The following is a 19,458-nucleotide window of genomic DNA, read 5'->3' as shown; positions in this document are numbered from 1 at the left end:
CGTCACAAAGAATAAATCTGAAAAGGAACCAGACACCTCTGGATATCAAAATTCTAAATATTTGTTATCATACTATATTTTATGAGAAACTCAAACAGTACTTAGTGGCCTGCAAAATTCAGCTCCTAACTCCTGTGGACCTGGGCCTGTATTCACAAAGCTTCTTAGAATTCTCTCAGAGAGCTCCTATCTTAGCTTGAAAGTTCCTAACTGGGAGTCTTAGACTAAAAGTGACTTAGAAAGTTTCTTAGAGCAATTCTGAGTAAGGACAGTAAAAAAAACTTTATCTTAGTGAGGAGGCGTGGTTGACCCTGTTGGGATGACGCAGCAATTCAAGGACTGTAATTGATTAATAAAAAAATGACAAGAAAACCAAATTGGATAGAAGAGCAGTGTTTACTTTTAGCTTTATTTTCAGCGTTTGGAGAATAAGTCTTTTTTCAGCCATTTGGTCCTCTGCTATAGAAACTCCTAAGCCTCTTAAAAGTCCTCCTCTCTACTCTTAACAATTTTTACATTAGGAGCTGTTTTTAGGACTAAGATGTTTAGTGGATCATTTTTATCTTTACTAAGATTTAATCCTAAATTTAAGGGTAAATTTTAAGAAAACATCATAATTCTAAGAATTTTCTTAGAATGTTGTCACTAGGAGCAACTTTTAGGCTTAAGAAGGTTTGTGAATACGGGCCCTGATCAGTCCGTCTATTCATGAACAAGAAGCCAACCCTTCCTTAAACTCCTCCACTGAGATATGTGGAGACATAAATCTTAACGTAATTCAAGATTTAACCCAAACAAGATTCGACTCCTCACCTAGCCTGACACGAATATGTGTCACACTTCATTTCAGTCAACCTTTATCCAAGTTTTGTTTGTTTGTGTAACTAAAAATCATTAAAAGTACAATTATAAAAAAAAAAAACTAATGCACAATCAGCTCTGCAGACAGATGGAGTGCCTGGGTCACTCACTATACCAAAAAGCACTTCCCTTAATAAAACACTTCCTCTTTTTCTCCCTTTCTCATCTGAAGAGTGGCTGATTTCCAGATCAAAAGATAAACTGGGTGGGAGACGGAGAAACCGAGATGATGCTTACTGGGGTTGTGCGTGTGTGTTTTCGGGGAAAAGATTCTGACGCTCTGGAAGAGGATCTCAGACAAGTTTAATTTGCACATTTATCATAAATACAGCAAAGACAAAAACAAAACGGTGTAATTTAAAATGAGATTTTTTTGTTTTTAAAGTTTAAACAGAGTTTTTGTAAAAAGATAAAAGAGCGTCCAGGTCTTGCGTTTGCGCAGACGGTTGTTGTGATGTTTTAGGTTGTCTTTCTGCTTCACCCTGATCTGATCCCCTGGGTGACTCGAACAATTTGAATCCGGGGTTCCCTTTGCCCCGCCCTTTGGGTGCAGGACCACTGTGTCGCTCATCTCCGTAATATGAAGAGGGCGGGGCAAAATCTGAATCTCTCTCCTCCCGTCTTCGAGTTGTCCACTGACCCCAGGAAAACTCTGTATGGAGAAAGCAGAGACAAGGATAAGAAAAGATGACCTGGATTAAATCCAGAGGTTTTGGAAAGACATGTATTTGTTGTTCGCGACCCCAAACAACAAAACTAAGTCATATGTTTACATGTGGCCGGTTTAAGCACAACTCCTAGTAACATCTTAAAAAAAAAAAAAAAAAAAAAAACTTTTTTAAAAATCTAAAATAAAAAATAAATGAAGGTCCCTGATCTAAATACATTATACACAGTTCAATTTACACACTCTAGCATGAGCATGATTAAGATGTTACCTTTCCCTCTGTCCCACTCTCTGACATGTGGCACTCCCGGTCTCGAGTCTTTCCTTTCCTGAATTTCCACTTCCACCTTTCTAAGATTTTCAGGAGGAAGTGGAGGTCCAATCGCGTCCACGGGATCGTTCTCGACCTCTTGAGCAGCAGCATCAGGAACAGGACCTGCAAAGTATGCCAAAATTAAGCAATACTCGTTTTCCCCACCCTCACTACAGCATTTGTCATACTGATCTACTCACACACTGAAAAAAGAGGAGGAAAGAAGAAAGAAAAAAAAAACCAAAAAAAAAAAAAAACCACCACACTGAAGTACCTTCTTCCTCCTCAGCTCCTGGATCCATTTTGCTTTTCTTTCCTTTCCTCATTCTCACTTTAGCGAGGCGAGCCTCGAGCAGAGCTTTGCGCTTCTCTTTGAGATTCTCTCTCTTTGTGCGTTGCTCGGCAGTCTATCAAAAAGTCAGAATATTAGATTATGATTTATAAGATAAGTAGCCTATACCCTGAACACACACATTAGGTGTATGTACTGTACATCTACAGTAACAGAGCTGTGGATCATGGGTAGACTAGGGTTGATTTGATTCAATTTTTTTTTCCGCATTGTGATTTGCGTTTCGATTCAATATTACCAAAGTTTACCCCTTATCGATTTCTGAATCGAAAACTAACCAACAAAAGATAGATTAAATTATATAATTGATCAAATCACACAAATCTAAACCTAGTCATCTGTGAAGAACTCACTGTTACATAATATAAGAGACTGAACTTGCACTGGATTTTTCAGATTAGACTATGTAGTGCACTTTAAATCCGGATAATAATATGCCTTTGATTGTTAGACTTTTAAGTCATTAATGTCGTTCACTCTTACTGCTTAATTATAGTAAATTATAAATATTTGCGTTTCTAAAGTGTCTCTCTCACCTGGTCTCTCAGCATGTCCAGAGTTTCTCTTTGTTTCTTGCGCTGGGCTTCCTCATGAGAAAACGCGTAATAGCCAACACCTAACTCTCTGGCCTCTAAAACACACAAACAATTTAAGCAAATTAGTGGTCAATTAGAGATTCATTTACTAATATTCATACTTACCTACAAGACAGGCCAATTATTATTTTAATCTAATACCAAATGTAACATTTGGAAGTTTACTGGCTAAAAAGTAATTCTAAACATCACAACAAGGGGGGACTTCAAAAAAAGTAGAAGTTATGCTATGATGCTGTTCTACCTACGATGCCGCTACCTGGCTAAAATAATATATATTTTTTTCCCCTGATTGCAACATTTTGAAAAGTTGGGATTTTTCATCTCTTTCATCACAGTCTGCATTTAATCAGCTGCCTATCCGCCGGCAGAAAAGGTTGTGGTCACCAGACGGAGTCACTGACCTTTTCTTTGCACATTACTATTGTGACGAATGCACAGCACAGAAGACGTGATGTACACTGACAGAAATGCCTCTGAAGAAAAGTCTCACTTTGTTATGCCCGCGGACAGAACATGAAAGCCTGTTACCCGTTAGACTTCTCGCTAATTTTAACCAGACCCTGTTAGCCAACAATGGAGCTCTGTGACCTTAGACATCAAATGCTCGCCAGCTGTCAATGTTGCCATGACAACATCATCAAACTGGGAAAGTATAATGTTTAGATTTAATCTTGCTAACAGTTTTTGATGAGTATGGCAAGTAGAAAACACATTTTATTACACTGTATTAGTGCATTCCTAATCCAAGGTGTGAGCTGGGTCCAGATTAACTTAATGTGCGGTCCGAATCGTGACCAGAACCTGGACTCTGAGAAACCTTGATCTAGAGAAAACACTGGACAATGATACCCCGGTACACGGGGTGGAGTAGAGAAGGCTTTACACAGAGAATAGTGTTGATTAATTTCCTGACATGAGTGACTCTAAGAAGAGTCTAATTTTTAAAATCCTTTTAATAATTACCAAAAGGATTGAAAATGCTTAATCATTAAAAAAAAGTGTCAGCGATAAGAATGTTTGGTCGCCACCTTCAGGACGACCCTGTAAAGGTGGCTAATAACAAATAAATCAAACTCGGGATTGTTTCATCAGCACAACCTGCGATCACTGAAATTTCTCTGTGCTGGTCTGACACCCCTGCTGTAGGTAACAGCGACTCTGCTTCATCTCTCACCCTGATCACGGATGGTCTCATAGTGAACGGGTCCAACGGGTCTCTTCATCTGCTCCTCTTCCTCTCTCTCCCACTGCTCTCTCTGCATCTCTCGCCTCATGTCGTCAGACAAGAGCGTCCTGTCAGTTCCCGTAACTCTACACACACGTAGGAACACTTACATCTAGAAATACAATGTGCGTAATACATTATATTATTCGTGTAAGTAAATATAACCACGTCGTGTACCGCTTGTTGTGTAAATCCTGATCCATCTTTTGAAACTGAGGTAAATCTTTCCTTAAACACTTTCGTGATCGACCTAGTGCATCAATGTAGTCCACCCTGAGAGAGAGAGAGAGAAAGATTGAGATAGAAGAACAGCCACAGACAGGCAAAGAAACAAACAAATACAGAAAGAGATAGACAGAAATTAAGACAGACAAACAGATGGATGAATTAACAGAGAAAGAGATGCCAGCAGAGAAATATATAGAAGGACAGAAGGAGAAAGGATCAGAAAGCGACATAATCAAGACTTTAATCCTCTGTTATTTCTTTAGTTAAATATCTAACAGTTAAATCATGAATCCTGCTTCTTGTTCCTTGCTTTACCATTCCTCGTCCGTGTTCTCAGGGGGCGGGATGGGAACGGACGTGCCCGATCCTTCTCCATCTCTGTCTCCATCTCCTGGTTCAGCCGCTCTCCTCTGTGCTGCCCTCTTCTGCTCGATTATTTTTTGTGTGAAGTCCACCAGGTACAGACTTTCTGTCTCCTCGTCTAAGATATATAAACATCATGTTAGTCCAATAAAACACAACACTTCATAATTCCAGAGTTATTTATTAAAAAAAAAAAAAAAAAAGCTCCAAATGCAGTACCTGGAAAATCCCCTTTAGTCATTTGTTCGTAAAGGCGAGCTTTCTCCTCCAGCTTCTGCCTGAGAGAGAAAGAAAGAGAGAGGAATATCATTATTAACAAAAGAGGAATAATAAAGAGGTGACATTCACCATTTGAATAAAACCCTAAGACCTGGTCACCTTGATTTGTCTATGTTTTGCTCCTCCTCTGCTGTTTTCTCCACATCCTTCTGAGCTCGTGCAGTCACTCCTTGGTTCTGCTTACTCCAAACGCTGGGTTTCTACACACACACACACACACACACACACACACACACACACACACACACACACACACACACACAATCAACAAGCGAATAGAAAATTATATGAGGGCGAGTCAAAATTATCTGCACTCAGGAAGATTTTATCAGGAACTTTTAGAAAAGACAAATACAACATTTTGACATACAACAAACTAGACTTTGAAGTACACCTTCATCCCCATAGTTCTGCTTTCAGGGGATCAAACAGGTGAAAGTCAGATGGAGTGGGATCAGGACTTAAGGGAGGATGCTTTAACACCTCCAAACTATGTTTTTGTAGAGTGTCGACAGTGTGTGCAGAACTGTGTGGACGCGCATCGGCATTGCAAGATCATCACTCCCTTGGATAGTGGGCCTCTGTATTTAAGTTTAGGCTTCAGCTCTTTAATGGGTGTCTCCCTGTAACAAGCACTGTTGATTGTTTAACCCTTTTTCTGATAATGTTTCAATTCTGGTCATTGAGAATCACAGAAAACTGTAAACATTGATGAATTGTCCAGCTGATTATTGACTTTTGAACTTTTTCTTGCTCAGCATTCGATGATGTTTTCATTCCATACTCTGTCATTTACTCTCAGAATCGTAGTGATGAATCTGTGTTGCATCACCAGGAATGATTCTCTTAAAGAAACTTTCACCTTCGTTAGAGTATCTCTCTACATTTTGTTTGCAGATATCCAAAGGCTTCCGTTTATGCTCTTCCGTGAGTTGTTTCAGCACCAGGTACACACTCACTTAGACCACAAAAACAATCTGAATCACAGCACAACGATCTCCTTTCATGCAAATCACAAGTGAGGCATCCATTTTTGCTCACACCGCAGTTACAAATTAACTGATGTAGCACGTTCACACCTATATAGCAGTGACCAGAAAGACAGGAGACTTAAACAGAAAGCACTAATAAGACAGTACCGCCAAGAGTATGTTAATATAACCAGAGTGAGGATCATTTTTGACATCCTTGTACAACCAGCATGTTACTGTATTTTTTTTTGCTGCTTGGTTACCTTTGAGTGATTGTGTTGTTTGGATGCAGTGCCGGTTTCCTGAGCAAGCTTCTCGTGCTTGAAGGCTTCCTGCTTCCTATAAAGCTCTGCTTTCAAATCAACCAGCTGGTTGGCAGGCAGACAGACAGACAGACAGACAGACAGACAGACAGGAGGAAATTTGTTTTAGTTATATATTGCCCATTATTTCATGCAGAAAAAATTTCTTTAATTTATATACTTAGCAAAAAAAAGAAACGTCCCTTTTTCAGGACTGTATATTTCAACAATAAATGTTGTAAAAATCCAAATAACTTTACAGATCTTCATTGTAAAGGTTTTAAACAATGTTTTCCATGCATGTTCAATTAACCATAATCAATTAATTAACATGCACCTATGGAATGGTCATAAAGACCTTAACAGCTTACAGAAAGTAGGCATTTAAGGCCACAGTTTTAAAAATGCAGGACACTAAAGAGACTTGTCTACCGACTGTAAAAAACAGTCAAAGAAAGATGCCCAGGGTCCCTGCTCATCTGCGTGAACGTGCATTAGGCATGCTGCAGGGAGGCATGAGGACCGCTGATGTGGCTAGGGCAATAAATTGCCATGTCCGCACTGTGAGACGCCTAAGACGGCGCTACAGGGAGACGGGAAGGACGGCTGATCATCCTTGCAGTGGAAGACCACGTGTAACAACACCTGCACAGGATCGGTACATCCGAATATCACACCTGCGTGACAGGTACAGGATGGCCACAACAACTGCCCGAGTCACACCAGGAACACACGATCCCTCCATCAGTGCTCAGACTGTCCACAATAGGCAGTCCATGAGGAGAAGATGCACTGCAGTACTTCAAGCAGCTGGTGGCCACACCAGATACTGACTGGTACTTTTGATTTTGAGCCTCCCTTCATTCAGGGACACATTGTGAAACATTTTTAGTTTATGTCTTATGGTGTTGACTCTTTTAGTGTTCATACAAATATTTACACATTAAGTTTACTAAAAGTAAAAACAGTTGAAAGCCAGAGGACGTTTTTTTTTTTGCTGAGTATATATGTTTGCATTTAAGATAAGAAAAATGTTGCAGTCAAATATTAGATATACAGATGTATGCATAAATTCTAATTTTATTTGTCACATACACAGTCATACAATGCTAAGACTGCCCGTGACATTAACAAAAAAGACTATGAATACATAATAAATATGAAAAAGAAAATAGAAGGTAAATTTAACTAAAAAAGAATAAAATTAAATAAAATAACTGTACAGTACAAAAAAATTCCAATATAAGAAAAATATATAGGCCTATTGAAAAAATATTTTTTTTCTTATATTTTATATTTTGTACTGTACAGTTATTATATATATATATATATATATATATATATATATAAAAGAAAAACAGCTGTACAATATAGAAATGTAGAATTTATAGATTTTTTTTTGTGGGAATGAAATTGAATATAAATAGAAATGTCCAGGGTGTGTGTATACACATGTATTATATCCATTTCCATACTGTATCACTACCCAAATTTGTTGTAATTAACCTGAGACGAAGTTTACACTACAAAATGATTTAGTTCTAGAACATTCCAATACTAATTACTTAGCTAAGTTAACTAACGCAGTGTTCCTCAGAAACACAAACACAGCGGCTAATCACCTAGCATTCTAGCTAAAGGAAATTAAATTACTAAACTGAACAATTATTGGAGCATCCAGAAGCTGAAAAAACATATATTAGAACAAGGCAGCGTTTATACCCTACCGACGAAGCCGTGACATTATATTGTTTTTTCCTCTTATCCATCTTGGGTTATCTTATGTCACTACAGCCCAAAGCCTCACAAACTCGCCGCCATTTTGAATATTCAGATGGGAAGAAACATAATCAGCTTACGCGCGCCCTCTAGCGTCTCGGAGCATAATATTGCATCCATTTGTACGCGGATGGATATGTGCGTCATCGCACAAAGATCCGCAGGTCATTACGTCAGAGACAGCGCGTGTTTGTGTGCATGCGAATGTATTGCCCTTCCTGTTCATTAGTTTGGTCTATTCCATACGTGCTCTGAAACACGCCACTTTTACTCCTCATTTACCGAGGGAGAGATATTGATCCTTTCTCAATACACGGAATTTATTTGAGCAAATAATTATTGGTATCAGGTAAGCTGAAATAAAATCAATAGCAGCACTATAATAATTAAAATGAGTAACTACGAGCTGATGCTGCTACTGATTTTATTCCAGTTTACCTTTTTCAGTTTGATTGCCATCCTTTTCACTCGGCTCGGGTAGAGAAGAGGTGTTGAACCAGGTTAAACCAGGGCATCAGTTCATCAACCGGTTCTACATCACTGACCCTGCTGCACTTGCAGCTTACACTGATGAGTGGTATATCTAACACTGCATCAAGATGATCCCCACTGACTAGATGAAATACTGTCTTTATAGTTTTATGCTCTATGTTGTCGATCTTAATGCTCTTTCCTTTGTTTTTTTGTTTTTATTTTACAAATATGACCCAATATATGTTCAGTGATACTTCAGATAATATGTTTAAATGGCATTTATTACTATATTGTGTCATATATTTATATTTTTTTATATATTTAATTATTTTTATATATTTTTTATACCAGTAGGTAGTGCTAAAAATTGATCTCCACATTAATGAACCAATGTATTATGATGTGGGATGTGGTGGGCTGGGGCAGGAAGTCCAGGGCCACTTTTTGGTCTCAGTACACCCTGGCTTAAAATTAAAATCTTTTTCAGGAGCAATAAATTGCTAACAAGAAATTCTTCTTCTTTTGTCCAACATTAAATGTGCATTAAGTAAAATAATTCTGTCTTATTTTTCAAGAATAGATTTTTAACAGTTACTTGGGGTTAACATTTGATTAAGCGGCACCCATGTTCATGAAGCTCCACCCCAGGATATTATGTGTGCTGTGCAGTTTACAAAAACTGACTATCATTTTATATGCATAGATATCAGCATTTCTTAGATGTGCTCTTTACAAAAGGTTCAGAGATTCTGTTGAATTTTTAACCGTTTTCCACATAAACTGTAAAACTTTAATGATACAGTGTGTAATGCATTAAGTGCATAAAGAAAAAAGAAAAAAAGCTGGGAAAGGTCACAATAAAAGACCTTGAGTCTGCAACTTTAGCACTAGATGTTCAGCTCTCCACAGGTTCATCATCCAATTTTGTTGGATTTTTAAAAATATACTGTACGTTATTAGCCTTTTATAAATTGTCCTGTGTTGCTGTCTATATATGTACAATATGATGCTTAGTTATTGGTGTAATGCAAAACCCTTTTCAAATAAAGATTTTATAAGAACTTTAAAACCAATAGTTGAAATGTTAAAATGTTTTATGAAACTCATCTCCATGACTGTGTGTACACGCTGTGTGAGATGGTTTGGTTCCCAGAGACGAGCAGATGTTTGTTCTTGATCAAACATCATTATGTTCATCACCCCATGTTTCAGGAAGAAATCTTTTCATCTCCACCTTTCATCTCCTCGTCCTGTCATTGCTAACACGCACCTGGAATTTCACAGTGATCTCACCATATCAGAGCTGATATGGCTTAAACACACACACGTCAGATATTTAAACAGCCCTGTTATTGTAGAGTTGGAAATATTCCGTGTGTTTATAGATAAAGTAATATTTCTCAGTGTTTGTCTTCCTCCGGCTGTAGTGTCAGCGGTTCAGTGTATTTAAGAGGCTCGAGTGGAGCAGAACATCTCATAACACCATCCTGACATCACCTGACTCCAGGTAAGACATCACGCTTACAGACGTATGTGTGTGTTTTAATTTTTTTTAGCTAACATTGTTAACAAACGTTGTTAACAATGTTAACTTTTGTTTTCAGCTAACGAAGAAACTGAACAAGACCATTAGCAAAGTAGTATAAAGGAAATGTGGATGGACTGATTAAGTAGAATAACTTAAGATAAGACGAGGTGTTGGAACCCTCGTATAAGTATTAGAGCAGTGACGTTCCTGATGTTCTTGTGGTTTGTTGTGAATTGTTAGTGATGATTTAACTGATTCCGATCTCTGATGTTATCACGTGCTAATTAATTATATATAATTTTACTTTATTAAATGCTGTTGATTTACTGCTTTAGATCGACTCCAACCAGAAAGAGAGAGAGAGAAAGAGAGAGAGAGATCACCATGGTGGATCAGGGTCGTATCTGTTATGTGATTTTGCTCCTCTGTGCTTCATCTCTGTGGACTGAAACAGTGATGTGCGGCTCCAGCTTCCTCAGTCCAGCCCAGAGACCACAGGTCAGTGTGTGTGTGTGTGTGTGTGTTCTGGTGTCAGTAGCAGGTCCTATGTGCATCTGAAGACCTGTTTCTCTGTTTCTTTCAGCAGTTGTAGTTATAGATGATATAAAGTGTTTCACTTTGTGTGTGTGTGTGTTAGAATCGCGGTGACCGAAAGCCTCCTCGAGTGGGACGGAGGACTTTACCTGAGCTTGAGTCTCCCCTTCCTTCCCAGGATAAAATGATGGTATGCAACCATTCAGGCCAGAAAGTAAAAGAAGAACCGAAAACATGACATTAACAACATTTCACTTCTTTCGGTGGTGCACGATGCACACAAAGCGTTTACTGTAAAAAAAAAACAACAACATCTGTTTATCTGATCATCAGTTAAGCTTTAGTTCAGTCAGTAACAAACACATGCAGTAACAAACACATGCACAACATGAAGATAAAGTTAGCTTAAGAAGATGTCTTGAGTTTGGGACAGATCTGAATCTTTCAGGGAAAACAACACATATACAGTGTTCAGAGCTGTTTGAACGAGTTACAGCATTCCTTAGTTTATTTACATTTGGCAGATGAACTTATCCAGGGCGACTTACATTCATTTCATTACACATATGAGCTTTTGAGCGGTTGAAAGCCTTGCTCAAGGGCCACATAGCTGCAACTAGGGGTGCTAGGGTTTAAACCTAGAACCTTCTGAACAGCAGTTCAACACCTGGACCACTGGGCAAGCCCTGCCTGCTTATTGTAAGTCACTGCCTGATCAGAGTCATGTTAGATTCAATTAGGCTGATAATCTGATTACATTTTGAAAAAAAAAAAAAAAAAACTAAAATCTACACACGTCTCTAGTCAAGGCCAGGATTCTCAGTCAGTTTGTGTTTGTGGGTTCGAAAGGTTTACAGCGATCATTGTGAATGTTTCTGGTGGCTCTGCAGGTAAGCGCACCGTTCCAGCTGGCCGTGTCTCTCACTGACACAGAGTATGAGGATTACGGTCCTGTGCTGCAGAAGATCTTACTGGATGTCCTGGGAGATCCACTGACCCCGGGTGCGTTCTGATACCACACACACACACTCTCTCTCTTTCTTAATAAATAACACTGAGACAGTGAAGTCACATGTGCTTCTTTTTGTGTTGTTTCAGACAGAGCATACTAACAGCCACCGAACCGAGCGGATCTTTAATTATAACAGTTGTGTGAAAAGTGCATAAGATTAAAATAACAGATTGTAAAATGAAAATAAACCACACTATCACACTCACGTGAACAAATGGTGCTGCATTCTCTTGTTAATGAACTTTGTATTCTGTGAGCATGATTGCCAGATACTGAAAGTTATGTAGTACTACAGTATATAGTGCAAATCAGCAACACATGACCCTGAAAACTAACAAATAAACAAATAGCAATTGTGGGACGTTTTGCAAACTGGAATATTTTTTTTAAACATGGCAACCCTTCAGTTCCAGTTTAACATTCTCACTAATGTTGTGTACTTCTGACAGAAATGCAACTTTAACCTGTAATGATTTGATGTAAAAAGTACATCAACCTTTGAACATGACCCAGTTACATTTTCATGGACAACACTTATTGAAATCACTCTGATTAGACAGACGCTGACCTGATAAAGTTTGTTTACACACTTAAAAGGATTTAATCAGAATGCAACTTGACGCGTAAGGTGCTGCTGAAAATATAACAAAATATAACAGAAGAAGAAGAAAATACCTAATTCAAATTTCCAAATTTCACCTAAGACCAGGATTTCTTTCCATAACTTACTGCGTTATAATTGGTTACAAGAATTCAGTCTTATCTGTGATACTTTACTATATGTAAAATGACAAACTAATCAGAGTTCCTTCCTTAGCCAGAGACCCATTGATGAAACTCAGGAATAGCGAGGTAGGAGAAAGGTGTTTGTTCTCACTGAGTTTATCGAACAGAAATGAAGCAAAACAATCTGACTAAACTGGTACTTAATCCAGAAACTGAATAACTACAGTGATCTGACATACTGTAACAGCCTATATAGGTAATTCAATCCACCTAATAAACCTCAAAGAAGACATTTTAATAAGTAAAAACGTTACATAAAAGTATAAGATTATTAAGCTTATTTCTGGCAGATTTTATTACCTTGGACTACGAGCATAATTCATTCCAGAAGCGGGCTCGTATTCCAAAACACTCATAAATCAAAGCAGATCTTCCCATAAGAAATAATCGAAACTCAAATTATTTATTCCACATACACAAAAAATAAATAAACAATAATTAACACAAAATATAAAGTACAAATAAAACAAATTAACCTGCACTTTACCTTTAGAAAAAAAAGTAAAAATAATAATAAATCCCGACAGATAAGTGTTTCCGTTTATGCACGCAGGCGCTGTGTGTAGGTGTGTGAAGCTAAAGTAAGAGGAGAGGAGGAATCAGACCACCCTCTCCCTCTTCTCGTCTTACACAGTAACTCTTCATCCTCTCTTATTCGAGTTTTACAAACACACATTAACGGGAAGACTGTTTTGTCGGAAAAATTAGCAAGGAACATTGTTAATGGTACTACTTAATGGCAAACTAATGGAATCACTGCTGTAAAGTAAAAAAAAAACTAATTTACCTGAACTTTACCTTTATAAAGAATTGCGACAGAGCAGTGTTTCTGTGTAGAGCAGAGAGTGTGTGTGAAGGCGAGAGGAGGAAGAGGGGTAAGTGGGTGTGTGTGTCTGTGTGTAAAGGCGAGAGGAGGGGGTGTGTGTGTGAAGGGGCACGGTGTCCAATGTGGTGCACGCACATATAACAAAAGACTTATAGAGAGAAAATGGATCTTTAACCTCTAATGAGACTTTCTTTTGCTTTACACGTGCACATACACGCCCACTGTACACACACTTACAAACAAGACAAAATATGTTTTACACACACATGGTCACAGTGTTATAGTAAACAGTACACGTGTGCACGGACGTTGATTATACGAGTTAGAGACGCGCACTAAGACCCAGCACGGGAGACGATTACCCACAATTCCGCAGCACAAGAGAGAGAAAAAACGTTGGCTCAGTTGTGATCCTGTGATGCTAGGTGTCAAAACAAGAAGCGCATGTGCATGATACTCAGTACTCGTAAACCAAGACTTTTTCGTTTTCCAAGTCATAATTTAGTAAAAGTTTTTGCTTGTCTTGTGGAACACTTACTCGCAAACCAAGGATTCACTGTATATTTTAACAATCAATTTCTCATTTTACTAGCAGATAATTTAGATAATTAGCAAAAAATATCTTAGCAAGAGATAAAAACCTTAATAATCTTACATTTGGTTTGTTCTTATCTTAATTTAAGAAAGTTACCAATATATTTTCATTGATATGATTATTTTTGCAAGAAACTTTTAGTTTTAAGTGAAATACCTGCCAATAGAACAAGAAAGTTACTAAAGAATCTTATATTTGGGTTGTTATAAAGATATTATATGAAACTTTATATAAGTTTGTCTAGATACAAGAATATTTCACTTGTCATGTCTTTGCAGTGTAAACTTTAAAAAAAGAAAACTATCACTAGGAACAAGTATTTTCTTAATAGATAAATTTGACTAAATTCTAAGTATTTTCAGAAGTTATTACCTCCACCATGGATTATTTTCTGTTAAGCCTATCAAGTATCTTAAAATTATAAACCATAATTTATTAGCATAAACCTCTAATTTATTCTGAATATTTCTAGAAAGTTATTCCACATAAATAAATACATAAGAACTAAATACTGTAAACAGCCAACCTTTCATTTATTTATTTTCTAATGTTTAGAAAAAATCGTACAGAAGTGAACTTAATGCGTTCTTAAAAAAAAAAAAAAAAAGTGTTTTTTGTTGCACAAAATATATTACACATCATTATTTGTATAACCTGTATAAAATTACTGCTGGGAAAAAGCAGTTAGATTTAGAATATTTCCTTGGTTTTCCAACTGTTTATTTACATTACTTTATATTTGGTGTTCTGACACCTTAGTGTACAGAGTTTATAATACTTGAAGGTGTGTTTATAATAACAACAACAACAACAACAACAACAACAACAATAATAATAATAATAATAATTATTATTATTATTATTTTTATGATTATGAGATTTTTAACATTTGGACTTCAACCGTCACAGGTGATTTCAATTAATTAAAAAACTTTTAGCTCCGACCCTAAACACAAACAAGCAGACTGGAGAGAAAGCCCGGTTTTCCGGACGGGTTTCCTCACTCTGTTTATAAATTTATTATTATGCCAGTTATGTTCTACATTTTGAGAAGAACTAAGTAAAATAAAATCTAACAAAAAAAAAAACAAAAAAAAAACAAATAGACAGATATGTAGACAGACAGACAGATAATTTGGGTTTGTGCAGTGATGGCCAAATATCATTCTAATGTCTAAAATTGACATGTCCAAAATTTCCCCTCAGTTACTAGTACATGTAAGGGAAAAAATAAAACAAAAACATGAATGACCAAACAAACACACAAGCCTGTTGCACATTTAAATTTTAAATAATTTTAGCTCTTAAAAAAAAAAAAAAAAAAAGTCCTGGTTTCCTTAAAAAAGTAGTGGAAATCTTCACACAGCGTTCCCGGCCTCTCTGGGTCACTCTCCAGGCTGAGGTTCTGTCTGAAGCTGGGTGTATTAATAATAATAATTATAAAGTATGATTCATAAAGCCAGGGGAGCTCTTCAGGTGTTCTGAGCCTCTCGGTTTTGCAGCAGTCTCTGCTCCACTCTCTGGCTGATGCGCCGCAAGTCAGACTGGATGCTCGGCTTGTTAGCGAGATCTTCCTGAAGACTTCGAGCGATTTCTAACTGAGAGAAATCTTCAGCACGCACGAGCATCCTGACCACTTGCAGACAACGGTCCTTCAGGGAAAACACTAACACACACACACACGATATAGAGTAAAATTATGGACCGAGAACTTACAATGCATAAGGTCTTAAAACACCAGGAAATTGAGGGTTAGTGTTGGTTACCTGGTAGTGTGATGTTGACCACAGACACTTGGCCGTTTTCCAGCGCTTTGGGCAAGTACATCTCTTTATTATTTACTGACATTGGGTCATCAGTCTTAATGTCACGAAACATCCATGGATGCCCTGTCAGAAATAAACAAAGAGAAGTTAATGTGTCGTCTTCAGCCTTTACTTCTCTTTACACATCATTACTGTAATATAACTCTAAAGCCCTGTTAGGACTGGATTAGTTTATCCAGATAATGAGGTTCTGGAGAGGGAAAAACCGAGGGTTTTATCTAATCATTTTGATTCATAATACATTTTTTATATTTCTCTTTTGATTCTGTAAAGCTGCTATGCAACAATGATCGTTGTTAAACGTGCTATACAAATAAAATGTAATTTAACTAAATTTAGTTTTAAACAGCTTTAAAACACAACAAAGTGCCTGTAAAGACTTGTGGTGGTGGTGATGATGATAATATGATCTGACATGTTCATTGTCACTGTCACAATCACTGAGAACATGATGGCAGTGTTGCTGTGACCTTTGTTTTTAATTTAGTTTGGAGTTGTGAGTTATGAATTGTGATTCTTTAGTGTGCTGATTCAGGTATCACAACACTGACTCCAAAATCAACATTTGAATAAAAACAATTTTTACATTTATAATAGAGATGAACCGGGTGATTGGCCAGTTACCAGAATCGTCTGGTTTTCAGTTTGATTGTCCATGAACGGTGACCGGCCGATCAGCCCCAGATATAAACGATCTGTATTAAGAGCAGAAGCTCCCAAGAGCTACAGGAAAAACACATTATTATGGCGTTAGATTATTTTCAAAAATCATGCGTGTTTAGAGCCTCTGATCTGCTCTTTTCTTCAAACTCTGTGAGCAAATTAGTCTTAATCATGCTCGTTACACTCACTTGCACCAGTCTCAAAACACCGTGAGCACTAATTAGTCAAAAATTGTGCATGTTAAAAGTTGTACATGCTGACGTGCTTACAGCAACTTAACCTGCGTGCTCACGGTTGAGTGGAATTTTGAGACTTTGGAGGCAAAACATCGCAGATTCTTTATAATCCTACAGGTGGCGCACTCTGAACTATTTACGCATTTTCACCCTGTGTGGTAGAAGTGAATTATTTGAAGTTTAGAAATACAGTGGAACCTTGGCTCATGGAAGCCTCCAAGTACAAAAAAATCAGTTTACGACCAAAGCGACTAAAAAAAAGACTAAAATTTGTCTCTGTTTATGAACTCCTCCTCGGAAACAAAGAACCGACATCCAGAGCTGGCGCTATCAGCTGATCAAAGCCATGAGTGCATCGCCCAGAAACATTTTTTTACCTCAGTCTGCGGTCTACACCTTATGAATGATAATGCGGTGTCCTTTTTGTTTGTACTGGCTACCATGTACAAACTAGGGGCCAAGAAACAAAAAAGAGAGAAAACCCCTGAAGGAGAATGACCCAGTGTTATTATGAAAGGGGACTCTCCATTTAACACTAACCTTCTCCTTCCCACACATCTCCTTCACCTCCATTCCTTAACATCAGCGAGTTTCCCCAAGAAAGGTGTGTTAATAATACATGTTAAACTTAAGTGTTCGCTCTTTCCTGTACAGTTTATATTTAATGTTGTATTATTTTTGTATAATTAACGTTTTTCCATACTATGTAGTTCATAGTGACAGGGAATAGATTAATTATATTTACATCTATTTCTATGGAAAAAAACTGAATCAGTGTTACGAACAGGACTTAGGAACGAATTATATTCGTGAACCGAGGAAGTGAAAACTGTGATTAAACCCGTTTACCATCCTGGGTGAGGAGGTTGGGGTTGTGGACAACTACAAGGACTTGAATAGCAGATTGGACTGGAGGATCAACACTGACGCTGTGTATAAGAAGCGGTTAAACAAACTATTTCCTGAGGAAGCTCAGATCCTTGAATGTGTGCAAAATGTTTTATCAGTGTGTTGTGGCATGTGCCAGGGATGCAGGCAAAACAAGATAAATAAAATCAATGTCTCAATGCCCCCCTCTTCCCTTTCTACAGTTTATTCAATCTGCTGCTGCTGTAACACGATAATTGTTCTGACAAGATGAAATAAGTCTATGTATTTATCTATCAGGACATTCAGAACCTGTTTGTGTATATTACTCTGACTTCCGCTAGGGGCACTAAAAACAAGCACGCGGAACCGGAAGTCCTTTTTCCAAACAAGCTTTGGACACTTTTGTTTAATCCATTGTTTATGCTAATTTCAGACACAACTTGTACACGCAGGATATAACAGAAAACGAAATTTAGCGCGTTTACAGCTTCGACTCTCACTTTAAATAGATGTTTCCCGCTGTTTCCCCCCATACATGATGAGGAATAAGATAAGCACAGACCTACGAAAGTGTTCATCCTCATGCCGGTGTGCGGCTCCAGGTTGCCGTAAGACACCGGATCGCCCCGGAAGTTGATCCACAGCAGGCAGACGGTGCGCGAGCTGAGGTTAAAAAACAGCACGCGCACCGGGAAATCACTGTGCAGAGAGCGGACCAGAGGAAGCGGCGCGTGCCGCTGTCTCTCCGCAGGGTCAGGGGGCTGAGGCATTACGGACACACTAACACCAGAGCAAATATTCAGCTAAAATACAATAAAAAAACAAGAGTGTTCGTAAACAGCAACCAGGTTCCAGAACTACGCTTGGTACGTGACTGGCGTTTGTTTTGATTTGCGTCATCAACTCAAAACACACCCGAAGAAGAAAGTTGCAGCGTCCACCGCCTCCCTCTAGTGACGAAGTTCCGATATGACTAGCAACGCTCACCGCCACTCCTATCGGCGAATGTCATAGATATGTGGGCGAATGTCTGATATATGGAAGCAGCGTTCACCATCTCCCCCTAGTGACGAATTTCTGATATGACAATCAGCATTCACCTTCTCCCATTCGTGGCGAATTTCTGATATAACAAACAGTGTTCACTGTCTCTTGTTAGCGCTGCCAAAAGACATGTAGATTAGGTTAATTAGCATTACCAAATTTCCCATAGTGTGTGTGCGCCCTGCAATGATTTGGCACCCTGTCCAACACAACACAATACAGGACTAACATTATCTTTTTACATCCAATACTGACTGGGCATTCATGACCACTATGGACTCATTCATGCACACTTTTGCACTTAATATTTTATATTTATGGACCACTGCACAAATCACTTTAGAAACAAGTCACTTTAAGAAGTCACTTTTATGCATATTTGGACACCTCAGTCATTTCTACATTTCTGACGAATTTCTATTTTCTTCTTTTTATATTTCTATATTATTATATTGATATTTGTTATTATTTGTACAGTATATTTTACAAGTTAATTTAATTTTCCACCATATTTCCTTATTACAGTATTTTACTTGTAGAGTATATTTTATTAGTTAATTTTATCTGCTCACGTATTTCTTTTATTCATATTTATCTCTTATGTTTAAGGTATAATTTTTTATGTCACTGGCAGTCGTGTAAGCATTTCACTACATATCGTACTGTTTATGACTGTGTACGTGACAAATAAAATTTAATTTTGAATTTGTCCTGCCTCATGCCACAAGTCTCCTGGGATAGGCTTGAGGCGAGTGAGTGAGTGTTCAGTCTACCCATAGAGGCGAATTTCTAATTTGACATGCAGTGTTTAGTCTCCCCCTAGTGGTGAATTTCTAATTTGACATGCAGTGTTCACCGTCTCCCCCTAGTGGCGAATTTCTAATTTGACATGCAGTGTTTAGTCTCCCCCTAGTGGTGAATTTCTAATTTGACATGCAGTGTTCATCGTCTCCCCCTAGTGGCGAATTTCTAATTTGACATGCAGTGTTCAGTCGCCCCCTAGTGGCGAATTTATAATTTGACAGGCAGTGTTTAGTCTCCCCCTAGTGGTGAATTTCTAATTTGACATGCAGTGTTCACCGTCTCCCCCTAGTGGCGAATTTCTAATTTGGCATGCAGTGTTCA

At 37.9% G+C, this 19,458-nt stretch overlaps 3 protein-coding genes across 3 annotated transcripts; 1 reads left to right on the top strand and 2 right to left on the bottom strand.

Moving 5' to 3' along the window:
- Positions 1–1,218: 1,218 nt before the first annotated feature.
- ccdc174 (coiled-coil domain containing 174) lies at positions 1,219–8,009 on the bottom strand. The gene is made up of 11 exons (XM_053498881.1): positions 7,888–8,009; positions 6,122–6,226; positions 4,987–5,087; positions 4,828–4,886; positions 4,561–4,726; positions 4,195–4,290; positions 3,967–4,103; positions 2,730–2,824; positions 2,116–2,248; positions 1,800–1,964; positions 1,219–1,513 (listed from the first exon to the last, which is right to left on the bottom strand). The coding sequence occupies exons 1-11, from the start codon at positions 7,927–7,929 to the stop codon at positions 1,248–1,250; spliced, it is 1,365 nt and encodes a 454-aa protein (XP_053354856.1). The 5' UTR covers positions 7,930–8,009; the 3' UTR covers positions 1,219–1,247.
- Positions 8,010–9,836: 1,827 nt separating this feature from the next.
- Positions 9,837–11,845, top strand: LOC128527030 (ghrelin-like). The gene is made up of 5 exons (XM_053499294.1): positions 9,837–9,920; positions 10,277–10,439; positions 10,579–10,665; positions 11,366–11,477; positions 11,574–11,845. Exons 2-5 carry the CDS (start codon positions 10,326–10,328, stop codon positions 11,585–11,587), a joined length of 327 nt encoding a protein of 108 aa, XP_053355269.1. The 5' UTR covers positions 9,837–9,920; positions 10,277–10,325; the 3' UTR covers positions 11,588–11,845.
- A 2,844-nt stretch (positions 11,846–14,689) lies between these two features.
- On the bottom strand, positions 14,690–18,194 carry vhl (von Hippel-Lindau tumor suppressor). The gene is made up of 3 exons (XM_053498944.1): positions 17,852–18,194; positions 15,461–15,583; positions 14,690–15,360 (listed from the first exon to the last, which is right to left on the bottom strand). Exons 1-3 carry the CDS (start codon positions 18,057–18,059, stop codon positions 15,167–15,169), a joined length of 525 nt encoding a protein of 174 aa, XP_053354919.1. The 5' UTR covers positions 18,060–18,194; the 3' UTR covers positions 14,690–15,166.
- Between the last annotated feature and the right edge of the window lie 1,264 nt (positions 18,195–19,458).

This window comes from Clarias gariepinus, chromosome 6 (genome assembly GCF_024256425.1).
Source record: "Clarias gariepinus isolate MV-2021 ecotype Netherlands chromosome 6, CGAR_prim_01v2, whole genome shotgun sequence".
NCBI lineage: Eukaryota > Metazoa > Chordata > Actinopteri > Siluriformes > Clariidae > Clarias > Clarias gariepinus.
This window is presented reverse-complemented; position numbering and strand designations above follow the sequence as displayed.

Excerpts from the sequence above, each read along its gene's own strand:
- ccdc174 (XM_053498881.1), bottom strand. The coding sequence starts at position 7,929 with ATGGATAAGAGGAAAAAACAATATAATGTCACGGCTTCGTCG. Across the intron at positions 2,249-2,729 it reads TGGACATGCTGAGAGACCAG|ACTGCCGAGCAACGCACAAA; the intron begins GTGAGAGAGACA and ends ACTTTTTGATAG. Across the intron at positions 1,965-2,115 it reads AGGAGCTGAGGAGGAAGAAG|GTCCTGTTCCTGATGCTGCT; the intron begins GTACTTCAGTGT and ends CATACTTTGCAG.
- vhl (XM_053498944.1), bottom strand. The coding sequence starts at position 18,059 with ATGCCTCAGCCCCCTGACCCTGCGGAGAGACAGCGGCACGCGCCGCTT. Across the intron at positions 15,584-17,851 it reads GAGGATGAACACTTTCGTAG|GGCATCCATGGATGTTTCGT; the intron begins GTCTGTGCTTAT and ends TATTTCTGACAG. Across the intron at positions 15,361-15,460 it reads GGTCAACATCACACTACCAG|TGTTTTCCCTGAAGGACCGT; the intron begins GTAACCAACACT and ends TGTGTGTGTTAG.
- LOC128527030 (XM_053499294.1), top strand. The coding sequence starts at position 10,326 with ATGGTGGATCAGGGTCGTATCTGTTATGTGATTTTGCTCCTCTGTGCT. Across the intron at positions 10,440-10,578 it reads GTCCAGCCCAGAGACCACAG|AATCGCGGTGACCGAAAGCC; the intron begins GTCAGTGTGTGT and ends TGTGTGTGTTAG. Across the intron at positions 10,666-11,365 it reads CTTCCCAGGATAAAATGATG|GTAAGCGCACCGTTCCAGCT; the intron begins GTATGCAACCAT and ends GTGGCTCTGCAG.